Here is a 27,291-nt window from a genome sequence, read left to right as displayed (position 1 = left end):
AGTAATGGCACAGATGTGTTTAAATCTGTGGTAATGGCACGCGTACCAGGTTTCGCAATGTTTAGAAAAGGGAAATGATATGTTTTTCTGTCGCGCACTAACCATCAATTTTGGAATTTCATGTCAGAATTTATTACATCACCTGTTTACATTGCGCATAAAATGCCAATATTGGTTTATTGAAGCTTGGCGTGCTCTAAGCTTTGTTTTTATAGGTACCTCGTACCTATATTGTCACTGAATTATGTTTGCTCGTTATACCAAAGAGTAACCATACTCTTTGGATATACTGTGCAGGTGGTTATGCTTTTATATTATTTTATTAAGTATTCATTAAGTATTCAATTATAAATTCAATGATTCAACCGAAAGTACATCATTAGTGAGTATAGTATGTGTTGCCTAACCGTTTATTCCATACAGTTCCGATTCTTCGCTGTATCGTGGTGCCTTATCATCTCGTGCGGACTTAGCATAAATAGGAAAGGGGAGCCCGTCTAATTAATTTTTCGTCTGTTTAGTACATAGACATATCATTGAATTTATAACAATGGACATATGCCATATGTCTATGGTTTAGTATGAGGATTTTGCTCGTGTGATAATCGACTTTAATATGAATGGTGTAATTAAGGGTAGGTAGCTCATACTGGAGTACAGCCATATGTCCTTTTGGCTATCTTTAATGTACCTACCCTTTTAAGCGTTGTTTTGTCTAAATTGTGTTTTCATGCTAAATTGATTTGTTTATATTTCTTGGGGTGTACATAAATCATAAACATTGTTTTATTCATTCCCTTCCCGATTGTTTCATGTCCCAATTGCTGCCGATTCGAAAGTGGTGCGAGCGAAGCGTTCTTCATTTCGACATGAAAGTTAGATGGCCCTGCCTCTTACCACAGAGTTACAAATTGTAAGTATAGGGTAAGTCAAAAACTATCGTAAGTTCTTTGAGAGTCTCTGTAGATGTAATTCATCATTATTTACACCACAAGAGGTTGCACGTAGGCGTTTTTTCCAACAAACTAATTGTTCGTTTGCATTTTTTCTTCGAAATGTAGCAAAAGCACAGATAGTTAAATAGGTATGGGCCTTCATGCATGGACGTTATTGTCAATTGTGCCACCGAAGATCTATTTGAGCAAGATTTTAATTGTAGAAACGGTTACAGGTGAATCCCGTTCATAAAAACAAAACTTTTGAGGTCAGATGAACCCTTAAAGTTTTTATTGTAACCACCCTTGGTTATTAGGACTCAACAATGACTTTTTGATTTCATAAAGGTTATTCTTGAGTTGAAAGGGCATTTATAACTTATGTTAGGTACAAGCCCCAACAAAACATCTTACCTTCCAGGCATTGCACTCAAGAGACCTGAAATGACTGAAGTGACCTTATCTTCAATGCGAGTTTATAGTCTGCAATTAATAAAACTATTAAAAACAATTATTATTTGATATTGCACAGCACAAAAATAATAAAAAAAAGTACTATTACACCTACAACTAAATATTTCTGCTATCTACCTATCACATTATAACATTGCAATAATGTTCACGGATGTTCTTGCAATCACGACCGTTCTGAAATCAAAACAATCGATATAATTAATACTTTCATATTGATCATATTGGATCTAATTGCAGATATTGTTGAAAAGCACTTACAGAACTAGCATTGTTCATAATAACTCGAGTAAAAAACATAAATACTTATACTCTACACTTACATAACATAAATTACATTATGTACACCTCTTCAGTTTCTGGTTATTAAATTCTCATTTTTGTCTGATATACACAATACACAAAATATAAAGCACCATATAATCTTCACATGCAAAGGTTCCTTATTCGTTTAATATGGTATTTATAAATGTACAAAAACGATCAAAAAGAATATAAACTTTAAATTAGAACTAATAACATATATTATAAAAATTTTTAAAGTATGACTGAAATGGAAGAGCAGGCAAGGGGTACAGATTTGTTTGAAAACCAAAGCAGATGGAGAGAAACATATGAACATATCTGCCTAAAATGCGTTTCTATCTTTGCCAATTTGGAATTTGTATCGGAAGACTACGACAAAGATGAGATTTTAATTTAAAAGTCATGTACACCTACGCCTGCTCTTAATTATAGTTAGGAAAACTGAATGACCTATTAGGTTGTTTGTGTTTATCCGTCATCGTCAGTTCTCCATTTTTGTTTTGCTTCCCTACGAGCATCGGGCACTAACTGACTTTGCATTCCACCCAATACGTTGTTAGTGGCTTCTGTTGCGATTATAATGGGTTTTACTACTGTTGGCGGTATCTGTCGTAAAACTCCGCCCACTGCGCCACTGTAACCTTTCTGTTCGTGTTCGTGAGATGCTACTCGAACCAAGTTGTCTGCAGTCTCTCCAATACCCTGAAATTGAAATGTACAGATGTACAGAAATCCGTATAATGTTTGACAGTCATGTGGTACCTAAACACCTGATCTGGTATATAGGTGTATGTCAAACAAAAATTGTTCGCCTGAAACAAATATTTTTTCCAAAATGTTTTGTTTGGCAACTACGCACAAAAAAGTTCCACAATTTGTGATTGTACCATATAATCATATGGGTCACACTTACTAAAGTGTACCGGAGCCCACGCTCCTTCTACAAAAAGACAGGGTTATTTGAATTCAGCGCTACAAATTTGGCAGATATGTGTAACTTGATATACCCTTTAAGAATAGTCGTAAAAAAATAGGGTTGCAATTTAAAAAAATAGTCGGTGACGTCATATCTCAAATTTGGGACCCCCAGTATAAAATTTTACTACGTCAAAGAGTGCCGCCTGTGTGGTGCAGTGGCGTAGAAGCGCGACTTCGGTACTAAGGGTCCCCGGTTCGAATCAAGGTTCGGGCATGGATATAAATGTACAGTGGGTTGGGTTGGTAGAGCAGTCTTGGCTGAAACCACGCCCACTTATTATTATAAAGTCCAAAAATAATGCAAAAAAACAAAAAACTAATCGCATATTTCTAAAAAAAACTTGATTTTCTGAATTTATTTCAAGTTAGAGACTCACACTGTATATTGAACAGTAATCAATTGGTGAAAAATGATATAGGACTAAGAAAAAAATGTTTGTATCATTACTCATTAATTCACCATGCCCTAGCAAACAGCTAATATCAAAGTCTATACTATAGCAATACCAAATACCATAACTAAAAATGGACAAATTTTGTCTTACCTCCTTAACCAACATATACGCATTCGCCATTCCCTCTCTAATATCCTGCGGTTGAGCATATCTCTTCTTACGACCTTTACTTTTTGTTCTCCGTCTCACACTCGGACCTGGCGAAACCATATCATACGCGGTCTCTGCAGTTATCTAAAAATTCTGTGTAAAATTCGAAATAGCTTGAAATTCGATTTACCTGAATTAAATGAATAATCCTAGAGGTTAGTTCCAAAGCCGCCATTGCGGTTGAAGTGGTAAAGCTATTGGCACCACGTTGCAGACCTCTAACAATGCGACCGTCCTTCTGGTACTGTTCGATGGGTAACCAAAAGAGATCGCGAATTCCTTGAACTGAAATTAACTTGGTAAATACTTAACCTTGAAAAACAAAGGAAACTTACACAGTTGAACGACCGAGTGCATGGGACCAACGCCTCCCAGTAAACTGGGAAGTTGATTCTTTTTAATGTCGTGAAGCCATTCGTGTAAACAGTAACTAACTAATTTTTCTAATCCTAATAATCCGTGTCGATGCGAAAGTCGTTTCAGTTTCAATTCTGAACAGTTAAGTTGACCTAAGCCCATTAGTAATCCGGGTAACGGGCCGTGAGTCATGTCGACTCGTTTGCCTTGGTAATCCAATCTTATAGGAACTTCTGGGGAAAATATCACATTTCTAAAGTAGACAGGGGGACTATCCTCAATGCTGGCCGGTGTTGTCTTTGAAACTTCACCGGACTCTTCTAGTGCTTTATTTTCCTCTAAAAGTATAAGTAGATTATCGTCCACCATTTTTTGCGCTTGCTCCACTATTTCTTCTTCATTTTCTACTTTGATGGTCATTATGGGAGGTTGATGTGTCGGCGTGCTATGCTTTGAGGAAGGGTTCTGTAATTCCTCTGAAAATGAATTTTTATACTATCGGTTGGTATACATATAGCGCATGAATTTACCATTCTTTGGGGTTTCTCCACTTAATTCACTAAAAAATCCAATCAAAAATAATAAAGAGTCTTGATCAATGTTCAGTCGTAGAGGTAGCAACGATATTTTCAAACAGCATTCCTGAGTTTTCAATTTGGGGTCAGGACGGATATGTATAGCTTTAATTACAATCTAAAAAATTATATTCTTAGATTCCCATTCTAAAGTTTCCAAACCAATTTGTTTAATTGTAAGTTTGAAACAAAATAGCCACCTGTATTTGAAAGTTCAGACATAAACACCAATCACCTCCACTGACTAAAGTTTACACAAGAGAGATATTGGAAAACTCCTGTGTGGATTGGATTAGAGCTGTGCCATTTGCCACGCCCGTAGCCAGGGGGTGGCCACTAATTCTAAGCAAGTTTTGTTCTATAAAGTGTTTTGTGAAAGTCAATACTTCTCGACCTATTCATGAGTGCAAGTCTCAATTTTTCAACCAAAAACCTATATTTTCAGATGGTCCAAACCTACCCGTAATGTTATTGTAGTGTGATGATTCACTATGGTACCATCCGTTTTTAATTAATACGATTATGAAGGTTATGGTCTTGAATTTATATTCTGGTTAACATGGGAAATTTCCACATGTACCGCTTCATAGCGCACGTGGACAAAAGTACGGCTGGCGATAAAAAGCGATACTAAGAAACGTATTGCGGAAAGCCATGATCTCCCGAGATCAAAAAGTTTCATTTCGTTTAACGCCAAGCACGTCACGGAAATGCGGGTTTTCTATTGGTTGTTAATGTTAGTCGAGGTCATCTGCGTTCAGAAATAAGTCTATTTTCTGTTTTTCTCGTGGGCGAGATTCAAATAGCCAAAGAAGTGGCAGAGATTCTTGCTTGATTTCCCAGAGTCGACATGTACCATTTGGAAGTGTTAAAATTATAGATTCGAAAACTAATGCGTGAATTTGAAAATTTATTCAAGTTGATTTTCGCGAACCATTTTGTGTACGAGAGATTTTATTTCGCGTATGTGTGAAGATTTGCGGTCGAAATTCACGAACCAAAACGTGCATTAATTGAGTGAAATTTATTAGAGTAGTAGTAAAGAATTAACAGTTTAATTTTGGGTAAAAATATATCAACTATAGCGAATACTCCAAAAGGTCAAATAGGCCGTGGAGAAAAGTTTAAGTTAATTTGGGCTTGCAACTAATGGCGAGTTATCTGCAATTTTATATGTGTGCGAATTGAGGAATAACATGAAATTCCGGGACCAAGAAAAACTTTTTGGCAGTTTGATTCATAATATGGTCATTTATTTACCAGTGACAAAATTTATTCGAAGGAACATTTTCGAGTTGGAGAATCACTTTTTAAATAAAAAACGGGATTAAATAAACTCCAGGCTGTGAACCTAGTTGAGAAAGAAAGGAGGTAGGCACAATGGGCCTTTGGTGTGCTTAAGCGCTGCGTGGTCGGGCTCCCCTTGTGAATAGAATTTGTGGAATACTGGTGTAAATGTCATAAGAAAGCAAAAATAGGTCTTACCATATGAGCATGTGACTGCTTTGGTCGAGATTGGCTAGTGTACTGATATAAAAACTTATTAATTTGACTTGACGCTAAACGATCCCTGATTTCTAACTCACTAACGAGGAGTACTTGTCGAGATGCCTGAGATGTGTTTTCAGGGTACACTTCGTGTTGGAATCGCACCTAAAAGTATCCAATTTTACTTAGCATTTCCTTTTAAACAAACCGTACCTTGTTCAGTTGTAACTCCATCAAGACATCATGATCACGGTTTGCACCACCTTGAACTTGCCACGTGACATTCGTTTTTTTCTTCTGGGTGCTTGTGAAAATCACTTCCCCACTACGACTATTTGAGTAACAAACACCTGTGCGCAGGTCAGAAAAATTGACACTTTTCTTTTGTTTGTTGTCCGATTTGAAATCATTTCCTCCATACATATGCCAAACAACGCTCATTTCGCACAAGGTATACCTCATTACGGGTGTTGGAAAATTTTTGGGTGGTTTCAGAAGATCCGTTTTTCCAACGGGTATAGAGAAGTGATTATCAATTATCCTCAAGCCATCATCAGTTAACCACCTTATTTCGGGAATTCCATTTCGTGGCTGTAAATAAGCACTTATTTTTGTCGATAGAAAAAAGTGAGTACTAACCAAAATGCCTAAACCAGCCTCGTCGCCAACAAAACAAAAGTCATCATCTGTATCACTACTTTTGTTCGAACGAAATGCGACATCACCAAGTTCACGAGTAACCTGCAATGGAGGCTGCCCCAGCGCCACAATTGGATTACTTTCATCGGGAAAAAAGAACATTTTGGCACCTAAGTTATTGATTTCATCCGATTCATCTACAAAATTATCTTGAAAAGGAAAACACAACATAGTTTGCACTTACCTTCAACACTGACACTTTCCTTCATAGCTTCGCCAAGTAGATCGTTAACATGTTGATGCTGACTTTTTGATAAATTGCTAATATCTTGAGGTTCAACGTTCACAAGTTCCTGTTCCGGTTGATGTCTCGGACTGGAAAAATTGCTAGGTACTGAGTAGCTTGTTTCAATTGAAATTAAATCACCGTCTCCCGCAAAGTAAGTGATTAATTGAGTTAAGGCACGACCGCTATCTGCACATGTGCGAATGTGTACTATATTATTAGAAGCACGTAAATCAATGTGGGGGTTAATTCCAGATGTCTACAGTGGAATACATGTTAAACAGTTTGCAGAGTAGTAAACTACACTTACCCTATCAGTAGTTTTCAGGCTTAACTCGAATAACCCCACATCAATTACATTTATGTAATCGCGCTTGAGATCGATGGGCGTGAGGGAAGGTACGCCGGCTTTCGGTGGCGACTTTTCGCTAAGAAAGAGTGCGCAATCCTCAAAAATAAATCGTAAAGTTGACGTATTTGCTTGGGCAGACAAATGGGAAGACATTGTGAAATTATCCATCGTTACCACTGACCTAATTGGTAAATACAGCGGTCTGTAACACAGCAATGAATGTTTCCCACTAACCGTGATGTAAGTACTACCTATAATCGATGGCACAATCCCAAACGTGAAGATGCAATTCAGTCAGTACTTCCTTTGCGTGATATCCCGGAATGGGGTAATCCAAAACGTTAAAAATATCTATCATCTGCGTTATCCAACTGTTTGGTTCTTGGCAGACGCGATGTTTCAATGTTGCCTTACTTATTCCTAGAGCTACTCTAACAGTCTAAAAGAAAAGAATCTTGCTGTAGTCCTGAAGCATAAGAACCCTGTATACATATTGTGGTACATTGTGCTAGTGCAAATATCTAGACCGAATCTGGCTCAGGTCAAGGTCCCTTGCCACCTGGTGTTGACTTTGGAAACTAGGTAAAGGAGAAGTTGTATTTTCTTGCCGGTTGATATTTCGGATTTACATTCCGCCTAAGTAACTATTTCACTTCTGCTCTTTTTAAATTCTTACGCCATGTCATCTGGTTTTTTTTTGTAATCCACTAGTTAAGTAGTTCCTGTAGTAAATTTGTTCCAAGTGTTATAGATTTATTATTACAATAGTTCTTTGTTTTGCCGCTCCAGGTCGTGCAGAGGTTTCTTTAATTCCTCTCGGGGCGCACGCCGTATTGTTACTTGACACTTTTGTGTGCCTTTTGAGATTGAGTATTATTAACCATAGTTAATTGTGTTGCAGCAAACATTAGCAAAATGAGTCGTGTTTGATATTGTTGGAAGCGGCTTCAAGTGCCCACTTGTAACCCTAGACAACAATTCATTGAAATTTATTGTTTCTAAAATGAACTACTTCTGATTTTTTCGAGCACTCAAATGAGACTTTTACCATGAAAAATATCAAACGTCTTAAAAGTATCTTCCTAATTCGTTTTTTACCACCCCCACGTTTGTAAGGAGGTACTGCGTTGGGGTAAAACCACATTTTTATCACGTTTTGAAGCACCAGGAATCCGAATCAAACAAGGTGATATTGGTATGTTTGTCTGTCAATCTTTCTGTCGGTACGCCCATTTCTGGTTAAACGGCTGAACCGATTGAAACCAAATTTGCTACACATACTCTTAAGACATAAAAGAGCTGAAAAGCTTTTGGGCAGAATCCCGCATGCGTCAGTGTGCTGGTCCACAGCAAATTTTTCTATCTAAATTTTAGAAAAAATAAATTACACTTGAAACTCACGAAGTGAACTATAATCAGGCCTTCAAAATGGGTTATCATACGATCCCCCTCGGCCCTCCGGAGAGTGAGACTATTTACGTCCACACCTGCAAATGACCAAATCCCCTTCAAATCTTAAGAATTTTTGTGAGTTTGTTTATTTTTTACTTTTTTGACCGCATTGTCAACTTCGAACTAGAGCAATGAAACAACAAAAACGTTCCATGAGAAACTGACTAATTTCTAAAAATTACAATTGGGCGTTTTCCAAATTTGTTGTATCAAAGTATAATTCATGAAATAGCAAAATAGATAAATAATGGCGTTTATCTCACAAAAACATTTTTGCCAATGGCATCTTGTTTACATTTTTACTACGATGTAGATTTAGTTCATGCAGTTCGGTGCAATTACAATGGAACACTTTATAAAGAAACACGCATAAAAATTTTAAAAAATTAACAGATAAGAATAGATGATACAGAGCATTGTTTTTATACCAACAGAAGATAAGAAAAGTTTTAAATAAATGACAAATTCAAAGCAGCTGCTTAATTAGACACATGCATAACAAATCTTTAGAACATCTCTTCGTTTTGCGTCAACATCCATAGAGCGAATCACGTCATAAGTCTTAGGTCAGTGTAAACAATAGATGTAAGTATTTTAGTTTAACTGCAATTTCGTCTTTGAAATACAAGAGTAAGTTTAAACGTTAATTCTGGATTAACGTTAACGTTAATTAAAAAAATATTCCCATTTCCACTATTCACCTGATTTTGATAAGCTTCCCTATTTGCTTTTATTACGAACACTGAAGCACCTACCTAATAAAACATGGCAGAAAATTAGGTTCTTTTTCATTAAGTTTAAGAATTTTTTTTTGTTTTAGGCAGAGGCAGATAATGCGTCCTGGGGTGCGTCGAACTTTGAGAGCGCCTATGTGAAATAATTTTAGAGCAGGCGATTATCGTAAAGTGAAGGATTTAAACAACCCTTACAAAATGAGGGTAAAAATACAAGAGGAATTTTTATACTTTCTAAGTTGAAAATTTAATGGTTACTTATACTGCGTTTTTAGGTTTTTCACGATTTATTTGATAGTGGTAATGAAAAATTAAAGAAGTCGACTGATACACTGGCGCTTGTGCTCACAGATTAACTGTTAGTCTTGATTGGAGTGAAAACATCTTTTTTGCCTAAACCAGAAGAAATGGAAACTATTTTATGCCAAAAATATGAAGGTCCTCGATTTATATTGTTTGATCGTCTGGTTATTCGCAAGGGTGGAGTTCAAATGCAGGAAAAATTAATTTCTGCGGTCTGCGGCAATACCTAAAAGAAAGAACCTTTCATTTCAGAAGTTAATGTGTGTAAGTTATCTTTTCCTGGCAAGATATTTAAAAGAAATGATAATCCTGTCGCTCTCGCGCGAGTAAGGCGTATTGTTCACATGTAACTTAACAAGAGACCTATGATTAGCTCTAAGGGCATTGTAATTTCGTTAAATTGAATTTTTGTTTGAATGATATTTCCTAACCCGGGGGTTAAACAGTTGGTAAAACATTTACTTCCATGTAATCCATTTACCTCTCCTTCAATCAGCTGTGCATCACAGTGGATGCCTAGATGTGTAGGTACCGGGTGTCTCATTTTCGCCACATTTATATCTCAGTAATTGTTAGGGCTATCAAAAAAGTAATAAACGTCATTATTAAATGGTAAAATCAAAATTTGAAATTGTTCTCCCGGAGAGGGAGAGAATCAAAAATTTCGTTATAATGATTGTTGAATAATCTGCCATTTTCATCCTCTTTTGGTTAAAAAACCATCCCATGGTGTGACCTCGTCCTGGTATTTTGAATTTTTCTCGAAAACTGTTACCCTGACGAGGAAAATGGATAGAACCTAAATAATTCCTTATAAAATTTTACATCGGATATGTCCTAGACGTTTTTTTTCTCTATATCGTACCCTAACCTCACCAACATGGATAGAATATTAAAGATATGCAAGAACGAGTGAAGTAATAAACTCGGTAATAAATACCTTGGAATAGTTTGACCACAGTTAAAAGCTACATTCAAAACAGATTATTTGTCACTAAATGGGCCTACCACCGTTAAGGTAGAGACCACGCGTTTCCCCTTTAAATCAAATCCACCAAAAACCAATTAGGTCCTGTTTTTCAATCATTCGAGAACAACACAAAATAAATGAGAACTAACGCTTTTTTCGCAAACTATGTCTCTTTCCGAAGGATGCTACATGGGAATAATCTCAAATTTTTATCACACTAAAATTTTAGGGGTGTTACAAAAAACGTCAGAAAAGACCCAACTTTTAATTCACCCAAAAATAAATCACATTTTCCGTGTGAATTCTATTACCCAGTATATTATGGAATTACAATACGTTCTAATGAATCCGGTTTCTATTTCTAAATTAGTCCCAATAAACGCAACAATGCCGCTAATGAAGACAGGCCTGCCGTATGATGTGTTGCCTACTGTACGTTTATAAATGGAGAATGACTTCACTAAACGCTATAAGTTTTCGTAAAAAATTTCGAATGAATATTTCGTCTAAAATTTTTTGTAATTTATTTGAAAGTTTGGTTGATGGCTCTATGGTTTGCTAATGTTTTTTCTGAGTATGCTACAGGGAGATTTTTAAAATAATTTTACCTATAAAAGTTCACTTTTTATTGGCAGTGCTCTAAAAAATTGTTTTTTCTTAAATATTAAAATTTTGTTCTGTAGCATACTTTTTAAATGTATAATTTACATGAAAAAAATTAGCCCCGTCTTTCATCTCATGTTTTACAGAATTGAGACGAAATATAAATCGCACTATTTTCGCATAAATGTTGTACTACTGGATTACACCCTTAATTTAGTTGAATCCTTCTCCGCCAGGGGTCTAGTTTTAACACCATGACTCAAAATCCAAAAAAAATGAAATGGAATGATATGACTTTTTCTTTATGAAAAAGTAGCCAATTAACATCCAACGAGGCCAGTGAAAACCGTTTTTCAAAATCTCGTTCCTAACCTCAAATATTCATAAAATGAGATTGATTAATTAATTAATTAATAAAAATGCTTAAATTGTATTTTAAATTTACTTTTGATGTATTTCCGGTATTTGTCGATGGCGCGAAAGATTGTTTGGAAAGCACCCTACACTTTTAGGTAGGCCTTTGAAAATTAAACAAATGAAACACGATGCATTATAAAATAATAACAGCCGTAATTTGTAAATTATTCTGCTGTGTGTACATTCAGAAAGTGCAGTTTTTTGAATTTGTAATGCTTTCTAAATTGCAGATATCAAACCAAGAAGCATTTAATATGCTGGCGATACTTTTTTGAGTGTTTTCAAAATGCGGCCGTCGCTACCCGCATCTTCTATTTGCGTTATCCGAATCAATCATGAACCATCGCCGCCAGCATTTTAAATGCTTCTTAGTTAGAAATGTGACAGAGTGGCCACAATAGCGCATTTTTTTTAATTTTTGTGGAAATGCGCTAAAAAGGTTGAGAACCACTGTTTTACAAGACATACACCGACTGTGTAGCTCAGTGGTGGAGCGTTGGACTACATAGGCGGAGGTCGGGTGTTCAAACCTGGGCTGAGGTAGGAATTTTTCATACGTGACAGAGATGGGAATTCCCTTAGATCAGTTTCGAGCATTCTGCCGGCTACTCGCAATTAGGTTTTCCTAATTCGTTAGGTATCTGAGTAGTATAGAACAATTTATTATTAAGACAGGAAGCGCCTGTAAAAAGTATTATGCGGGTCACTCTGCAATTGGTAAGCCTGTTGTAATGGTACAGAGCCAGAGGGGGTGTCAGGAGAAAGAAGAAACTCCTCTCCATATACTGTGCCACTGTGAGGCAAATAACCTGCCAAGACTGGGAATGCTACAAGATGCTGTTCCCAGTAGGATTCGAGATATTGACATCCAAATGAAGTAAGACTAAAACTAGATAGTATGATTAGGTTTAGGCCTTGGTACATGGACCTGAGAGGAGACTACTTCTGAAATTAATAATATCTGATCACAAGAATTATAAAACACAAATATCAAATTCAAAGACAACACAAAAATGTTTAATTACCTACTGCTAAACGAAAACTATAATACAACTTTAGTGATAAATTCTGCATAACCTTACAATCTGAAACTCAGAAAATAGTTATCTTTAATCTGAAACATGGCTTAAAAACGTTGACGCAAACGGCCATTGGTTACATAATTTATTGTGTCTTAGTAATAAATGCAACTTGGATTTGCATACATACTACATTTTCACATGGAGTTGGTCCATCCGTTGAACATCAGCTAAGAATTTATCATATTGGGTTCTTTTTTGTTGATAAAATCCTGATACGTTATCACTGATATACTTTTAATTGACTAGTGAAAAGCGTTAAATCTCATAATAATTTGATGAGAGCTATATCAGTGAAGCATGTGGTACACATTCATAAAAAACATTTATTTGCACCAACATCAATGCCACCTTCAGTGTGAAGCAATAACTAAACACTTTCAAACCTTAATCATCTTAAGGTCCAGTTGCACAAACAAAAACAGTCCGGTGTTAACATGGGATAATTTTTGATAAAATAGTGGAACTTTTATATTTGGGGTATCAACCCAAATTAATTTAGCTTATTGGAGTCTTAAGGCATTTGATTGGCTCTACAATTAGTGTGTTTATACCGTTATTAGAGTTTATTAACACCAGGATCAGGATGAAACATGATTTAAATATGTTTATGCAACCGGCCCTAAGTGCTTTCTCACCTTCACATGGTGGGTTTCATGGTTGGCCTGAATGCGAACAGCAACCGAAACCATATCACGATTAACCGACCGGTCAGTGGAATTAACTAAAACGCCCGGTTCCGATTTGTAAATCGTCGGATGCAAATGCCTCTGCACAGCAGTGCCAACTTGTTTCAAAGGCGGGCTCTGACTGGGACTCGATATCATATCTAAATTATAGGTGTTCTAAAGTAATGGCTTTTACTATTAGAGAGAAACTGTCAATTTATTAGGGGTTGAATAAACTTACCACAGTGGTATAGTTGAGCGTTGCTGGCCTGTACGCTTACAAAACCCAAGTTATCATCGCCGCGATATCCCGTCACTGTGAAAATGGTGGCGTCTTCAACGTTAAACAAGAATTCTCCATGCTGTCCTGGAATTACATTTGTAGCAACATCACGCACCGGCACATTCATACAAAGAAGGCCATTTCCTATATGTATGTTAAGGACTAAATAACTCTGTCCTTTCGGTTCGACGACCCTTAATTGTTTTCTTTGTGATTTCGACCGTTCATATGTAGAATAAAACGTTTCGCCTATCTCAGACTCATCTTCATCAGTATCCGAATCTGAATCTAACATTTTAAAAAATTATCTCCTTTGCTTACGATTACCTAAGGTTCTTACCAAATTTTATACCACTTCTGCACATCGAAAACAATTCTTGTCCATCGGCAAGAGTAGGCGCAACAAATGTGTATAAGCTATCAATAACCTGCACAGGTTTCGGTTTCGGCGAACTAGGTTCCCAAAGCAACAAATCGTTGTTGATGCGATTATAAATGAGTTCGTATATGTGCTTTGATATAAATTGCAAGCTGACTGACGGTAACGATAGTTCTATGTGTACTTGAGCATTTTGTGTTGTGGCACTAATAAAGTCTGCCATCTCTTGCTTATCTCCAGGAATTACAAGCTCCTCAGTGTCCTCTACAACTACATTTAGAAATTTCCATTATTTATTATACAATATTTACCTTGCTGCGATTTGTAATGGTGAGTGTTGCTTTCATGAACGATACGTTTAGTGCTGAAAGGGCCACGGTCCTCTGTATGTTGCTCTAATGCTCCGTACATCGACTGATTCATTATGCTTGGTTCCACTTCTACATTTTGTTCTAGCTCCATTTCTGACTTAATTTTTGGATAGATTTTTAAAGTCAACCTAAAAAAGTTCAGAATTACTAAAATATCTACAAGATGAAGGCCGTTAACAATGATAGGAGTGGTACATTACATGCATGTACAGCTTTCGTTAACACACCAGTATTTATGAAGCAGTTGCCATTCAAATTAAAGATCCTGCTTTCGTCATTCTACTTTTCCGTAATTATTTGGAAACTTGGATCATATTACCTATCTGCAAGTGCATGTGTGACGTCACAGGCACACCAGCTGGTTCAAGATAACGAGATAACGAAGGTTTGCGTTTCTCTGAACAATCTTTTATATGGCTTGCACATAGGAGTTTACAGTTCAATTTTTCATTAGAATATTCGTTCAAATCGTGTATTAAATTTAAGATAGATTTTTCAGTGAGGATTCGAAATTTAAATGGAATTGTTTATATTGTTTAAATTGTAACCTATAACGTTTGCATCATAAATAAAGCGGACGATGTATTACTTGGATTGGACAGTATTTTTGATTTAAAGGTATAATTCAGGTAACGTATCAATTTTGATCTCGATGGGATAGTTAAAATTGGGGCTTTATCTGAGCACAACTTTCCCAATTTTCCTAGTCATAAATGGACCCAAATTACGTTTTGGATATATATCTGAATCTAATTGTACTAGACATTTCTAATTAACACATTATTCAGACACTTTTTAATGGAGATTTTGAATATGCCATCCCGTTTTTGACATAAAAAAAACTAAAGTTGCCATGTGTTTCTCCGTCATCTTAAAAGTTATTAGAAACGGAATGCCATATTCGAAATCTCCATTAAAAAGTCTCTGAATAATGTGTTTATTAGAAGTGTCTAGTAAGATTAGTTTATCATGAAAAACGAAAATCAGAAAGTTTAGTTTTTTTGCGATATTTTCAAAACTATTGATGATATTTTAAATTTCTTTTCAGATTATTCAAGACGGAAATTCGCAACTTTGCCCCCATTTAACCAACTTCTTATCTCTTAAGGTAAGCGAGATACATACAAGTCAATGAGTAAGTAAATATCAACAAACAGTGGCGTACCAACCTAAATGTAAGGTAACTTTTTCAACCCTATACATGGTGAAACATCACAAATTGCTGCTCAACAATTTTTACAACATTAAACCAGATCAAACCACAATAAGTTGAGGAAATCAGAAGCACAAAAATAAATTACCTTGGTACATTTGATCCATCTTGGAAAGAATTCGTTTGTTTCTCCATGGTACCCAGCCTCGCTATCGGATGTAGTATATCTGTGTCGGCTTCAACGTAACTTATATCACCCGTGGCGCATTGGAAAATGTACTTTTGACAAGGTTGACTTGTGCACCAATTCGTATTAAATGTAAAATCGTTTAATACAAAAACAAGATAATCAGGCCGCACATTTCTTTTCCACCAAGGAACCCTCTGCATATCGTGCGCCGGCCTAAAGTCTGGAATTGGAAACCTAAAACACCCCCTGTCACCCCAAAGATACGAATTTTGCTACATACCTTAATCTGAAATCAATAGATGGAGACACAATCTTAAAATCTACGCGGGTCTCCGGTTGAGGTGATATTGTGGTCGCAGTTGGTACCGTTGACCATACATTAGTGGGCTGTTTGATTACTACACAAATTGGATGCGGATTTAAAATAGCACATATTCTATCCACAATTGTTATATCGATTTCTACTATACAAGGTTCTAAAGTAATTCTGAAAGATGCAGAGTTAAAAAGCGACACAGCAAATGGGAACGCTTACGTTAAATCAGTCTTTGGAACAGACGACAGTCTGGAAATGGCAGTCTTAGCAGTTTTCTCAACATGTTTGAAGGCTAATTTAAGGCTTGGCTTAGATGAAAGCGGACCACCTGCTAACGATCCACTACTTTCGTTGAAACAGAGCAAGTTGATATATTCAACCCGTTCTCCTTTTCCATAATTCAAACACTCTAGCAACTCTAACTTCGCCGCTGTCAATTTACCCGATATGGCAAAAGCAGAAAGTGTAGTCGTTTCATTAACCTCAATATGCAAAGGTGCCGCCAACAATCTGAAGCACACCAATATGTTACCAAAACGACAAAGCCGTAGTTTACCTTAGGTGATTTAAAGAGCATGCCTTCTCAAATTGAACTTTCGCACTTTCGAAGTCTTTATTTCCGAAAATACCCAAATTGCCAAAAAATTGTTCAGAGGTGTTCTGCATTTGCCGAATACTCGACGGTAACAGCATTTGATCTTGATCTGCACAAAGTGTCAAAATATCCTCGTGCAGAATCACGAGAGCGAAAGAGGCAACTGTAACGTTAAAATGCGAAATTTCGGCTGTCGGGTCCGAGTCAATGTTGCTAACTGTAAAAACGTATTTCGCGTAGAGGGCATTATATAAGTTATCTCTTACCTCTGTGCCTAGTTTTCCTACTAGGTTCGGTTGAGGAACTCATCATGCTACTGCTAAGGCTCGATTCCATGCTACTGGAGATACCCGATAAAGTACTATCACACATGATTCCGCTGCCCATAGAAGCACCTTGCATTGGTAGGTAATTTTCATCACTATCACTTTCCTCTGGAAACAAAACAATTAGGTAAACATAAAACAGGTAAGCTATGCATTGCAGTTCAATAAGGCGGTGAAGAAGTGGAAGAAATATTATTATTTTTTTTTTCATACGTTTCACATCATCATTATATAGTCAGTTTCATTCCACTTTGTTGTCTAGTTAATTAAATTGGAGGGGTTAAGTGGAAGAGCAGATGTGTGGTCATGTACCCCATCTGAACTGCGCCCCATTGGATTGTGTCAAAATTATATCTTTTCTTTTCCTTCTATTATGTTTTATATATTTTATCCACTATCCAATAAAAGACAATTTATTATTATTATTATATTAATTTGCGCTGTTTCTGATTTTTTTTCTATGTGACGCGCCGTAACATGCAGCGAACAACCCTTAATAACCTCTGCTGTGAAGCATTAGTGTCACAAATGTTGTGCAAGTGGCATATTCAAATTAGCTGAATATGTGGTACAAAAGATTCCACTGATAACATACTAAAATTTAAATGGATGGATTACTGTTCATAAGGCTCTAAAGTTGGCTGTAGAATCCCAAATGAAACCAAAAGGTATGTACAGGGTGGTCCAAATTCATGGATCATCAATGGTGAGGAATACATTGTCAGTTAAATAGGAGCAAAGTTGGCCCTTTCTGTGAGTGAAAAACATTTGAACCATTTGAAATTTTTGAAAAATCTTTGATATTCAAAATATCGCCGAAAAACTGAAAATGTCAAATTTTTCATAATTTAAATGGTCGCAAATGGACGAGTCTCGGTAGCACTTTCTATGGGAATTTTTTTGGAGAATGTGGATCTGTTATCAGAATTTCCATAACACACAACACGCTCGATGCAGAAGCTACACGCTACTATTTTTTTATTTCTTATGGGCGCTATATTTGTTATTTTTTCTTAGAATTGTGTGTTAATTCTTCGTTTAAATTTTATCGCTTTGTAATTGTTCAAGTTAGATGAGGTGTTAGAAGTAAGAACATTTGAGGTGAGGTGGGGACGTTTTGGTGCGTTCCTTGAAAGGTGGCGTTAATGAAGTCTAATATTTGCGGTTGCAAATTTCATTGAAGGAGATTATTATACAGGGTGACAATTTGAAAACTTACCACCCCCCATATCTTAGTAAATAAACGAGATATTTAAAAAAATCAAAATCCGTTTCGGTAATTCGGAGGGGGAATCACAATGACATAGTTGGCGACGCACCCCCTCCAACCCCCTGCGCCCCAGCCACCCCAACTTTTAAATCTTAAATAGTGACCCCCCATGTGTGATACGTCGTTGGAAAGCTCTGAAAAAATGCTTTCCAACCATACCAAATAGCATTACATTTAGGTTAGTAATTATCGTGCAAATCAAAAAATAAACTAATATGATACATTTGAAATCTGTCGTATTTAAAACGCAACCGGCGAACATAGACGAACTAAGACAGAGAATAATTCAAGAATGTCGAAATATTGCAAAACCAACATTTGAAAAGGTTCGACAAGAGTTTGAGAATAGATTATAACTGGCGATCAAAAATGAGTTGCTGTCGAGTCGGCTTTGGAAGTTCAAGTTAAATACGATTTTCCATGTTTATTTTTTGATTTGCACGATAATTACTAACCTAAATGGAATGCTATTTGGTATGGTTGGAAAGCATTTTTTCAGAGCTTTCCAATGACGTATCACACATGGGGAGTCACTATTTAAGATTTAAAAGTTGGGGTGGCTAGGGCGCAGGGGGTGCGTCGCCAACTATGTCATTGTGATTCCCCCTCCGAATTACCGAAACGGATTTTAATTTTTTTAAATATCTCGTTTATTTACTAAAATATGGGGGGTGGTAAGTTTTCAAATTGTCACCCTGTATGGTGGAAGTGGTGTTTTGTTAAACACTGCAGCCAACGAGAAGACGGGAATTTTTCTTTCGCGGGGGTTTGATGGTGTGTACAAACCTTTTACGACCATTTTATTTGAATTATTTAGAAAAAAATATAACGTTTTTAAATTTTAACTGTTGACCGCGTGCGTGCGGAGTAATATGTCCAAATAAGCTTTGTAAGCCTTTCTTTCTGCCAGGGCTTTTCTTTTAATTCTTCTATGTGTTTCGGAATAATTTTTTTTGTTATTGTCAATCAATTACTTGAGTTTATTCGAATCCAAAGTGCAACCCAGATAGTTTTCATGTCAGATTTTTTTCTATTTGTGCCAAGGTTTATGTAAGGTGTTGCATCACAATTTAAAAATTTTAAATTTAAAGGTTGTTTTGTTTTGAACTAGCTGAAAGCAATAATCAAAAATACCTAAAGCAGCTGTAGACCATCCCTGTATCCCCTGCAAACCGGGCGATTGAAATGTGTAAGATGGATGTATATTTTGCTGCAACTCCTGTTCAATTCGTTGATAATCGAGACCACTCATAGGTTTCTCCACACATTTTTGCCTAGCAGACACATTACTGAAAAAAAAACAGCATAACTCTCAATTGTACAACTTATAATAAAACCAACCTTGTGTCCTCTAGATCAGGGCTGGCTATACCATTAGCTAGTTCCAAAAGCACATGAACTTGTCTCGGCGATAAAAACAATATGAGGGATCCAAATTCGACAGACAGTGACACTTTGGGTCCACGCACTTCTTCAGATTGTTTTAAACGTACACTAATCTAAAAAATATCAAATATAACCTTGTTATAACAGAAACAAAAAGGACTCACCTGTTGTTTCCCTACTAATCTTCCAAACTGTATTACATGCCTTTCGTTCTCAAATTCGTTTGATTGTGCCATTTGATCTTCTTCTGTATCGGTATAATCCGAGCATTCACCCGTTTCCATTTTGAAGCTCTTCTCTACCATAGTTATTAAAGAATCCTCTTCCTGGGTATTGGAAATATTGGATTGAAATATCACAGACCGTGAGAATGTACGCGCTCTACTTGGAAATTCTACTGTTGACAGTGTTACACCTTGAAAGTAAAAGTTTTTTGTGGTAAACGAGGATACGACAAACGCCTTATTTTGTTCGAGATTATTCGGATCAACCGTCCCGTCTGTCGGCGGATCGTTACCAGCCGCGTCCATGTATTCCATACTACAACGAAATTTGAAATATTTACATGTTTAGATTATGCGCTTACTGTGGAATCTTTATTTGCACTGCCACTCCCGTTGAACTATCTTTTGGTACGTGCTCTATTTGTATTAGGGAATTTGTAAATTTCACTTTTACTCGGCTTAAAACTGAAAGGCAGACATTAAAATCAAAAGTTTACCATGTTATTTTATTGGGGTTGATCTTGGAAAATTCCATTTGTGTTGGCCATACTAAATAAGCTTAAGGATAGCGCTCAGCGCACTATCGCGCTTTTTTAAAATTGATTTTTCGGGAGGGGGTAGAAAGAGGTATAACTTTTCCTTCAAAATTTCCCCACGACAGGCAACGGAGGTAGAATTAAAGAAACATTAAATCATCAAACAACACTGAACCTGAAAGCAACACTGGAACTAATTCCACTAACCCGATTCATATTGCTAACAACAAAATTTTCCAAAGTAAACCCTTATCAAAAAATGGATTTTTCTTAGTTTGCGCGCACGTCATCAATTATGTTTTTGGGGGAATATTGTAATGCCAATGTATTAACAAACAAACAAAATAGTAATATTAATAATAACGTTAGAATTACGTGTTAGACTGATCTATGTATTTAATAATTAATAAAATATATATTTGCTTGGGGCAGAATTGTGCGATATTTAAAAAATTTCTTTGTTTTCAGGTTACCTGTCAATCGAAATTGCGGTAGTTCGCGTTTACATTGCAACACATAAAATTTGACAACCGTTTGCTACCGTTTTCATTATTTATCACATTTTGCTACATTAGCCGATAAAAAATCCGTTAGTTTCGTAACGAACAATTATAGAAACATGACTTCTGTAAGTCCCACTGTACAAAAGTTGTATATCCCAAAAATGCCATCAGGTTTCCTAAGAAAAAGTAAGCGACTTATTTGTAATCTTATTCGATATTTTCAACGAGAAAAAGATAATGGTGGTCCACTTTTATCAGTTGCAGCAGTAAGAGAGGAGAGTAGTTACTTTAGTAATACAAGAATTCGTATACGTAACAAGTTTAATTTCACAGAGAATTACAGATGTATTAAATATTAGCCTGCGAACAGTGACTTGGGCAAACATTTAGAAAGTACTAAAAAAACAAAGCAATGTAAGAAACCCGTTATCGATGTTGGTGGTTTCACATAAGCAGCGATTCCATCTATGACATAATCCAACACAGTAAGGTAAAACACGCGTCTTCGGTAAAAACGCTGTGATTCGATTTTTACAAGGACGAAAACAGGAAGATTCTGCAAACAAGTTAGGCTCTGCTCGTGAGTATGGAGTAAATCAAGATTGCAGTCGTTTCTTGACTTCTGCTGCTAAGTACTGCGGGCGCCGTTATAAAAAAACAATTAAGATGATTTTTTCTTTTCCTTTACTTCCCAATAATAATGTCCACCGTGTCAGTAAAACATCGCGACAACCTGTTAAGTACAAATAACTACCGAAACACTTTTTTTTAATTGGTCAATAGAAGGGTATAATGGGTATGCCACAATGTGGGACTGCCTGACTGTCTGTCATTGATTGCATGATGCTATGTAAACATACTTAGTGACGACGTCATAATATACCGATGACGTGCGCGCAAACAAAAGAAAATCCTACTATATCATACTTGAGTCGATAGTTTGTGCGAAACGTTCTATCACTTCAAGCGGCTGAGCTGAGTCCATTGCATTAGTCGGATCTTGTTTAACACACTCTTCCGCTAACTGCATGGAATTCGTCATCGAACTCCACATTGATTCGAACATCGAGGTAGCTGGAAATTAGAATTGAAATATTTAAAACTGTAGAAAGATGAAATCGAAGAAAATACTCACCGCTTTCATTTCGTTGCTTCGGTTGAACAGTAATTTTTAGTCCGCGCACTTCAATGAAGCTGGAATCCTTAAGAAGGGAGCCCCACGGAATAGATACGAAAAGTTCCTCCACATAACCGTCGACAAATTCCATTGGCCAATTTTGTTTCTCTCCCAATTCATTGAGAGCCTGCAAAAATCGGGCGAGATTAGGAATTTGTGTACCTACGATGCTTGTGCATCAAGGATCTGACCGCAATTTTTAATGACCAAAGAAGCAAAATTGTGGAAGCTCCAAAAATTCAGATATTGGGAGGAAATGAGCTAGTCAACACAGTTGAAGCGGAGCTGCACCGGAGTTAAGGAATATACTTGTATGCTATCAATATCTTCTGTGAGATCTTCATCACCATTACATAAAGGATTGTGTTGCAACATGCCAAACAAAATATGTTTGCCACACATTAAAACCGTATGTTATTTTTTATCTTTATTGGGAGCAGAATATTGGTTAATTTTGAAAGTATGAAATTTCGTTGAAGAATAAACTATGTCTGGACATAGAAAGTTGAGCACTAAAAATATCAACCATAAAATCAAAAAAGGAATAGATCCAGACTTTACAAACAATCCTGATATAAATTACACACATTAATCGATTCGTTTTGGCACATTAGGAAACATTTGTTTACCGAGCAAATATTAGATAATTATTTTAAATCATTGTCTATAAAAATTAAAGTTAAATTTGTGCAAGGTCATCGAGGGGCAAATATTTAATTTAGCAATTATCTTTTGAAGCATCAAATGGCTCATAATTAGTGTTATCTCAATGATGGGGATACCTAAAAGAGCATCCGTTTTTAACAACTTTGACTCAAGTGGCTTATGTTCTGAAATGTCTTATCCTCGGTCTTATCTCTGTATAAGTGTTTTAAATTAAATAATTAATAATTAATTAATTGCATGGCCGGGTAACTTTGTTAAGATAGCGATTAGGTTAAATAGGCAAAGTTTTGTGTGCTGATTAAAATCCCCTTTAAAAAAAACCTAAAAAGCTATTATTCAAAATAACCTTTAATTCTGGAATTTCCTATATTTTTGTGACTTTATATGATGAAATTTTTAAAAACAACAAATGACACTATTTAATTGCAGCTTTTTTCACTTACAAGTTGGAATAAGTCGATTTTAAGTACGTTTTGATTTTTTGGAACCATGATCAGCTTAATTCTCAATCTAATTAAATTTAATTTATGTATCGCACTTGTTTAATCACCTAACGCTACCCACCTAATGTACAAAAAATAAGGTGGCTATGAAATAAAAGAATTCATGACAAACAATTTGAAACATTTGTGAAATATCCACTACTAAGTGAGTTCTGTATGGTCCGCGTGGAAGAACTTTTTACGTCAAATTCAAAATCTCCTTTGTGAGTGTGCTTCTCTGACAATCCGTCCTTGATATATAAGGGATTATCTCCGATCACGATAAGGGGCCGAGGATGAGGGCTATGGTTGGAAAAAATTAATTCCTTTCATTAATACCATGAAGGATAAAACCAGTTCCACCCCAAACCTCCTCTTTTCATGAGGGGTCAGAAAGATGGAGGGCAGTTGGTAGAAAACAGTTCCTTTTGGTGAGACTTTTAGAAAACCATGAAAGAATAAAATTAATTCAAATTCTGAGACAGACCAATTCATAGGGCGCTATTTCTTGGCCGTCTGCCTTCAATTTTCAAAAAAATACTAGGACTCTTTAAGACAATTCCCCTAAAAGTAGGCAGAAGTGGGTCGGTATGGACTGACAAACGCAAACAATAGCACTTTTTTTAACTCTTAAAAAATCAAAAATGTGATAAAAATATACTTCCATAGGATACAGGGTGTTTCGAAATTCGAGCACACGGACTGTGGGATGGTGTTATACAACGAAAACTGAATAAAAAGTTCCTCTACCAGTTTTTGATCAGACTGCACTTTTTTTTTTCGACGTGCTGAAGCTTGTTTACTAGCAGACGGCAGACATTTTGAACAACTGTTGTAATTACGTACTCGTCATAATTATAGTTTATTTTGAACCTTCTTTTGTTTTTAAAAATGTGTTCCAGTGTCGTATAACACCATCCCATAGTCCGTGTGGGCTAATTTCAAACACCCTGTATATTCCAAGGAAAAATTAAATTCTGGAAAATTTTGGAAATTTATTTACTCATTCTTGGATTGGATATTTATTTCAAATGTTTGTGAAAATATTTCTAGACAACGCCATAGAGTAAATAATATTATTTACTCTATGACAACGCCTAGAACACCTAAGAAGTTTCCATACTAACCTAAAACAAGTTGTAAATCAGCATAAATGCATGATTAAAGCGCATTTTTGGTAATAAGCACAGGTCAGTATTTTATTAGCGAAGTTTAAAATTATCGATCATTTTTATACTAACGGTAAAATTATAGCATCTCCGAAAACCATATCGAAATTATTTTCTTAAATTATCGATCTCACAAGTAATCTAACTCAAAATAGACAAAAGCCTGCACATCTACACTATCACAGAAAGCTTTTAGTGAAACTTTGAAGTCTCTAGCTATTGTAGTTGCCGAGATCTCACCCGGACAGCCAGCCATAACGAATATAATACCGTATTTATTTCAAAAATGCGCTAAAAATATACATGGGAAATATTACCAGGAAAAAATGTTACTCAAAACCTTTCTAGAAATTATGCAAGGGAATTTATTTCAAGTAGTTGTAACTCTCACAGAAACTAATTTAAAAATCTTCCAACCATTTTTTGAAAGTCTTCTAAATTTCTAGAATTTTTTTGATATTTTAGAATTATGTGGAATTTTTTCCTTGAATTTTCTGGAATTTTTTTAGACTTTTTAGAATTATAGTGAACACAAATGTGAAGTGGTTCACCTCTTAGGTGAAAATATTTCTATACAACGCCTTAGAAAAATGTAACTTTTTTAGGAAACATTAAAATCTCAAGTTCAAAATTAGGAGCCCAGTCAGAATTATTTATTAATATTTTTTTGAAATTTTAAAGGCAAACATCGCATATAGTAAAAATCAGATGTGCGCATGCGCAGACTGCACAATGCCAACTATCTCATTTATAGAGATTCTTATTTGAATTTTTAACCAAAGATGCTTTTAGTAAAAGCAAACGTATCGCATATTGTCAACATCAGATTAGTGTGCGCATGCGCAGGATGCACAATGTTAACGGTCTTAATTACCGAGATATTTTTTTGAAATTTTAATGACAGATGTTTCTGTTAAAGTCAAACATATCTCGTATTGTAAACATTAGATGTACGCATGCGCAGTCTACGTGCATTCCGCGCATTTGTGAGAATATTTCCTTGCAATTTTGCCTCTAGTTTGAAATGTCAACCACAGATGCTTCTAGTAAAGGCAAACATATCACATATTTCAAAAATAAGATGTGCGAATGCGTAGATTGCGCAATGCCCACATTCTTATTTAATGATATATTTCTTTGAAATGTTAACCATAGATTCTTTTAGTAAAGAAAAACATAGCCATAGCTTTTTGGAAAGTACTGATAAATGCATGGAAAATGCACTAAAGTTAACGCGAGAACCTTTTTACTTGTTTCATTTTAACTATGGGAATCTCGTAAACCGTAAAAGAGATACAAAGTCACTGAAATGGGAAAAGTTATGCCGAATGTTATGCTGATTAATTTTTCCCATTGAAAGTTTCTTGTGGCTCTACAAATATCGAAGTTATGACTAAAAAACCGAAAAATGTAATTTTTGAAAATGCACTGGCGTTCAAAAAATACCTCTAACAAACCCCTAGTAACTATTTCTGAGCTTTCTGATGATGCTAATAGAGCTTGAAGGTTCTGAAACCATACGAGCACAGTACCTATAATTTGGGGGAAAAAAAAGGTAGCTATAGGAATATTCTTAAAAATCTTCATGGAAACATCTTCTTGGAAAACTACAATTTTTTTATATACCTAGCTAAATGGTTATTAGAAACGTTATTGTGATTTGAAGCCATCCTTGGATCTTTTTTAGAAGTATTAAAAAATTGGAAACGTTTTCAAAATTCTTAGAAATTTAAGTATTATGAAATTTTCTTTGAAATCTTCTAATAAATACCAAGATATTTAGAATCACATACAATTTTCAGGAGGGGAACTTTTCGAGAAATTTGAAGTTTTTAACCCCCTCTTTACCATTTTGCCATGTGTGACATAAGGCATCAATTTGGTCAATTGGTTACTTTAGAGCTGCTGTTAAAATTGTAACACCTATAATATATGACCCAAAACAATTTTTGCCCGAGGACTGTAAGCAACCAATCTTCAGTTGATTATAAGATATTCTGTTGGGGTCCTAACGTTTTGTTACTGTTGAATAAACATTACCCTCATGGAACCAATGACGAATGGTACAAGGTAAATTTTAACAGTTATAACAAAACAGCCAAATTTGAATTACAAATCATACACTTTGCATTATGAAAATAGTTAAGTGAATACACATTATAGCGAATTCAATCAAATATTTTCAAAGGACAAAATGCAGCGGATACCGTTTTCCACACACTTCACATTTAAAGGTTAAAGCAATTTACATTGAATACTGCTCGTAAGAGCATAACAAAGGAAAGTGACTTTGTTAAGACAAAACTCTGTGCTCCAATTAAAATAGAATGCATCCTTGAATTAGGCGATCCGTTTTCAAAACAACAGGATGGTCGAATTTGAATATGGAAGTATACAAAGGATGTTTTTTTTTCTTGGAATTACCTCCCATTGGCACTCCCACTGCAAATAACACTAAGTAGACATTTGTTTCATTCAGAAGTTGGGTGAGTGAAGAGGTGGTCAGCACATGGACTAAGAAAACAATAACAAAGCATGCAATTGAGGAAGTGAGTGCTTTATGGAAATTAAAAATAGACACCTTGTGGCTATTTTAACCAAATGCGGAGTATCGCCATTTACGCATTTATAGATAGTGTCGCAATATCGACTACTTATTATGAATATAAATATTATACCTGCACGTCAAGGCTGATGTTTTTAACAGTGCCAGTTCCATTGTATAAATCGACAGATAACTGGTCCAATGTTAATTTTTCTTCAAAAAACTGACCAAGGTACCTCTGAAGCAAGTAAATACAAACACGTTTCTTTATATTTTCTGGCACTTGAAACCACGGCATTTTCGCCAAATTTCACTAACGTGTTTTGGTTTTCATTCAACCTTTGTTTAGTTCTCTGTTTTGATAACGAGCATGCAACATCTGTATGACAGCTACACTTTCAGAGGGGGATATCCGCACCTGCGCACTCGATCGGTTATATACACGATCGTTAGGAAATTATTTACAGGGGATCATCTTGATTTCGCGATCTCAAACGGTTAA

The 27,291-nt window shown here is 35.8% G+C and overlaps 1 protein-coding gene and 1 long non-coding RNA gene across 4 annotated transcripts; one reads left to right on the top strand and one right to left on the bottom strand.

The window, feature by feature from the left end:
- Nucleotides 1-1,840: 1,840 nt before the first annotated feature.
- On the bottom strand, nt 1,841-27,185 carry LOC116169353 (autophagy-related protein 2 homolog A). The gene is made up of 27 exons (XM_031485426.1): nt 26,923-27,185; nt 21,886-22,054; nt 21,678-21,824; nt 20,074-20,176; nt 19,652-20,027; nt 19,443-19,600; nt 19,236-19,390; nt 16,772-16,939; nt 16,467-16,722; nt 16,130-16,420; nt 15,875-16,081; nt 15,553-15,828; nt 14,192-14,379; nt 13,842-14,144; nt 13,460-13,789; nt 13,189-13,379; nt 7,244-7,431; nt 6,951-7,194; nt 6,599-6,899; nt 6,355-6,551; nt 5,929-6,306; nt 5,713-5,880; nt 4,183-4,345; nt 3,631-4,128; nt 3,426-3,580; nt 3,236-3,379; nt 1,841-2,414 (listed from the first exon to the last, which is right to left on the bottom strand). The coding sequence occupies exons 1-27, from the start codon at nt 27,085-27,087 to the stop codon at nt 2,181-2,183; spliced, it is 6,153 nt and encodes a 2,050-aa protein (XP_031341286.1). The 5' UTR covers nt 27,088-27,185; the 3' UTR covers nt 1,841-2,180.
- Nucleotides 8,907-9,886, top strand: LOC116169354. 3 transcript variants are annotated; one of them, XR_004144938.1, is made up of 3 exons: nt 8,907-9,029; nt 9,265-9,382; nt 9,454-9,886. It is a non-coding gene; the product is annotated as an uncharacterized LOC116169354 (long non-coding RNA). The 3 variants fall into 3 exon arrangements; XR_004144940.1 differs by having other exon boundaries at nt 8,912-9,010; XR_004144939.1 differs by having other exon boundaries at nt 9,023-9,074.
- Nucleotides 27,186-27,291: the final 106 nt, after the last annotated feature.

The sequence above is a fragment of the Photinus pyralis genome, unplaced genomic scaffold (assembly GCF_008802855.1).
Source record: "Photinus pyralis isolate 1611_PpyrPB1 unplaced genomic scaffold, Ppyr1.3 Ppyr1.4_LG4, whole genome shotgun sequence".
Classification (NCBI taxonomy): Eukaryota; Metazoa; Arthropoda; class Insecta; order Coleoptera; family Lampyridae; genus Photinus; species Photinus pyralis.
Note: the sequence above shows the minus strand (reverse complement) of the source record. Positions and strands in the feature narration are given on the sequence as shown.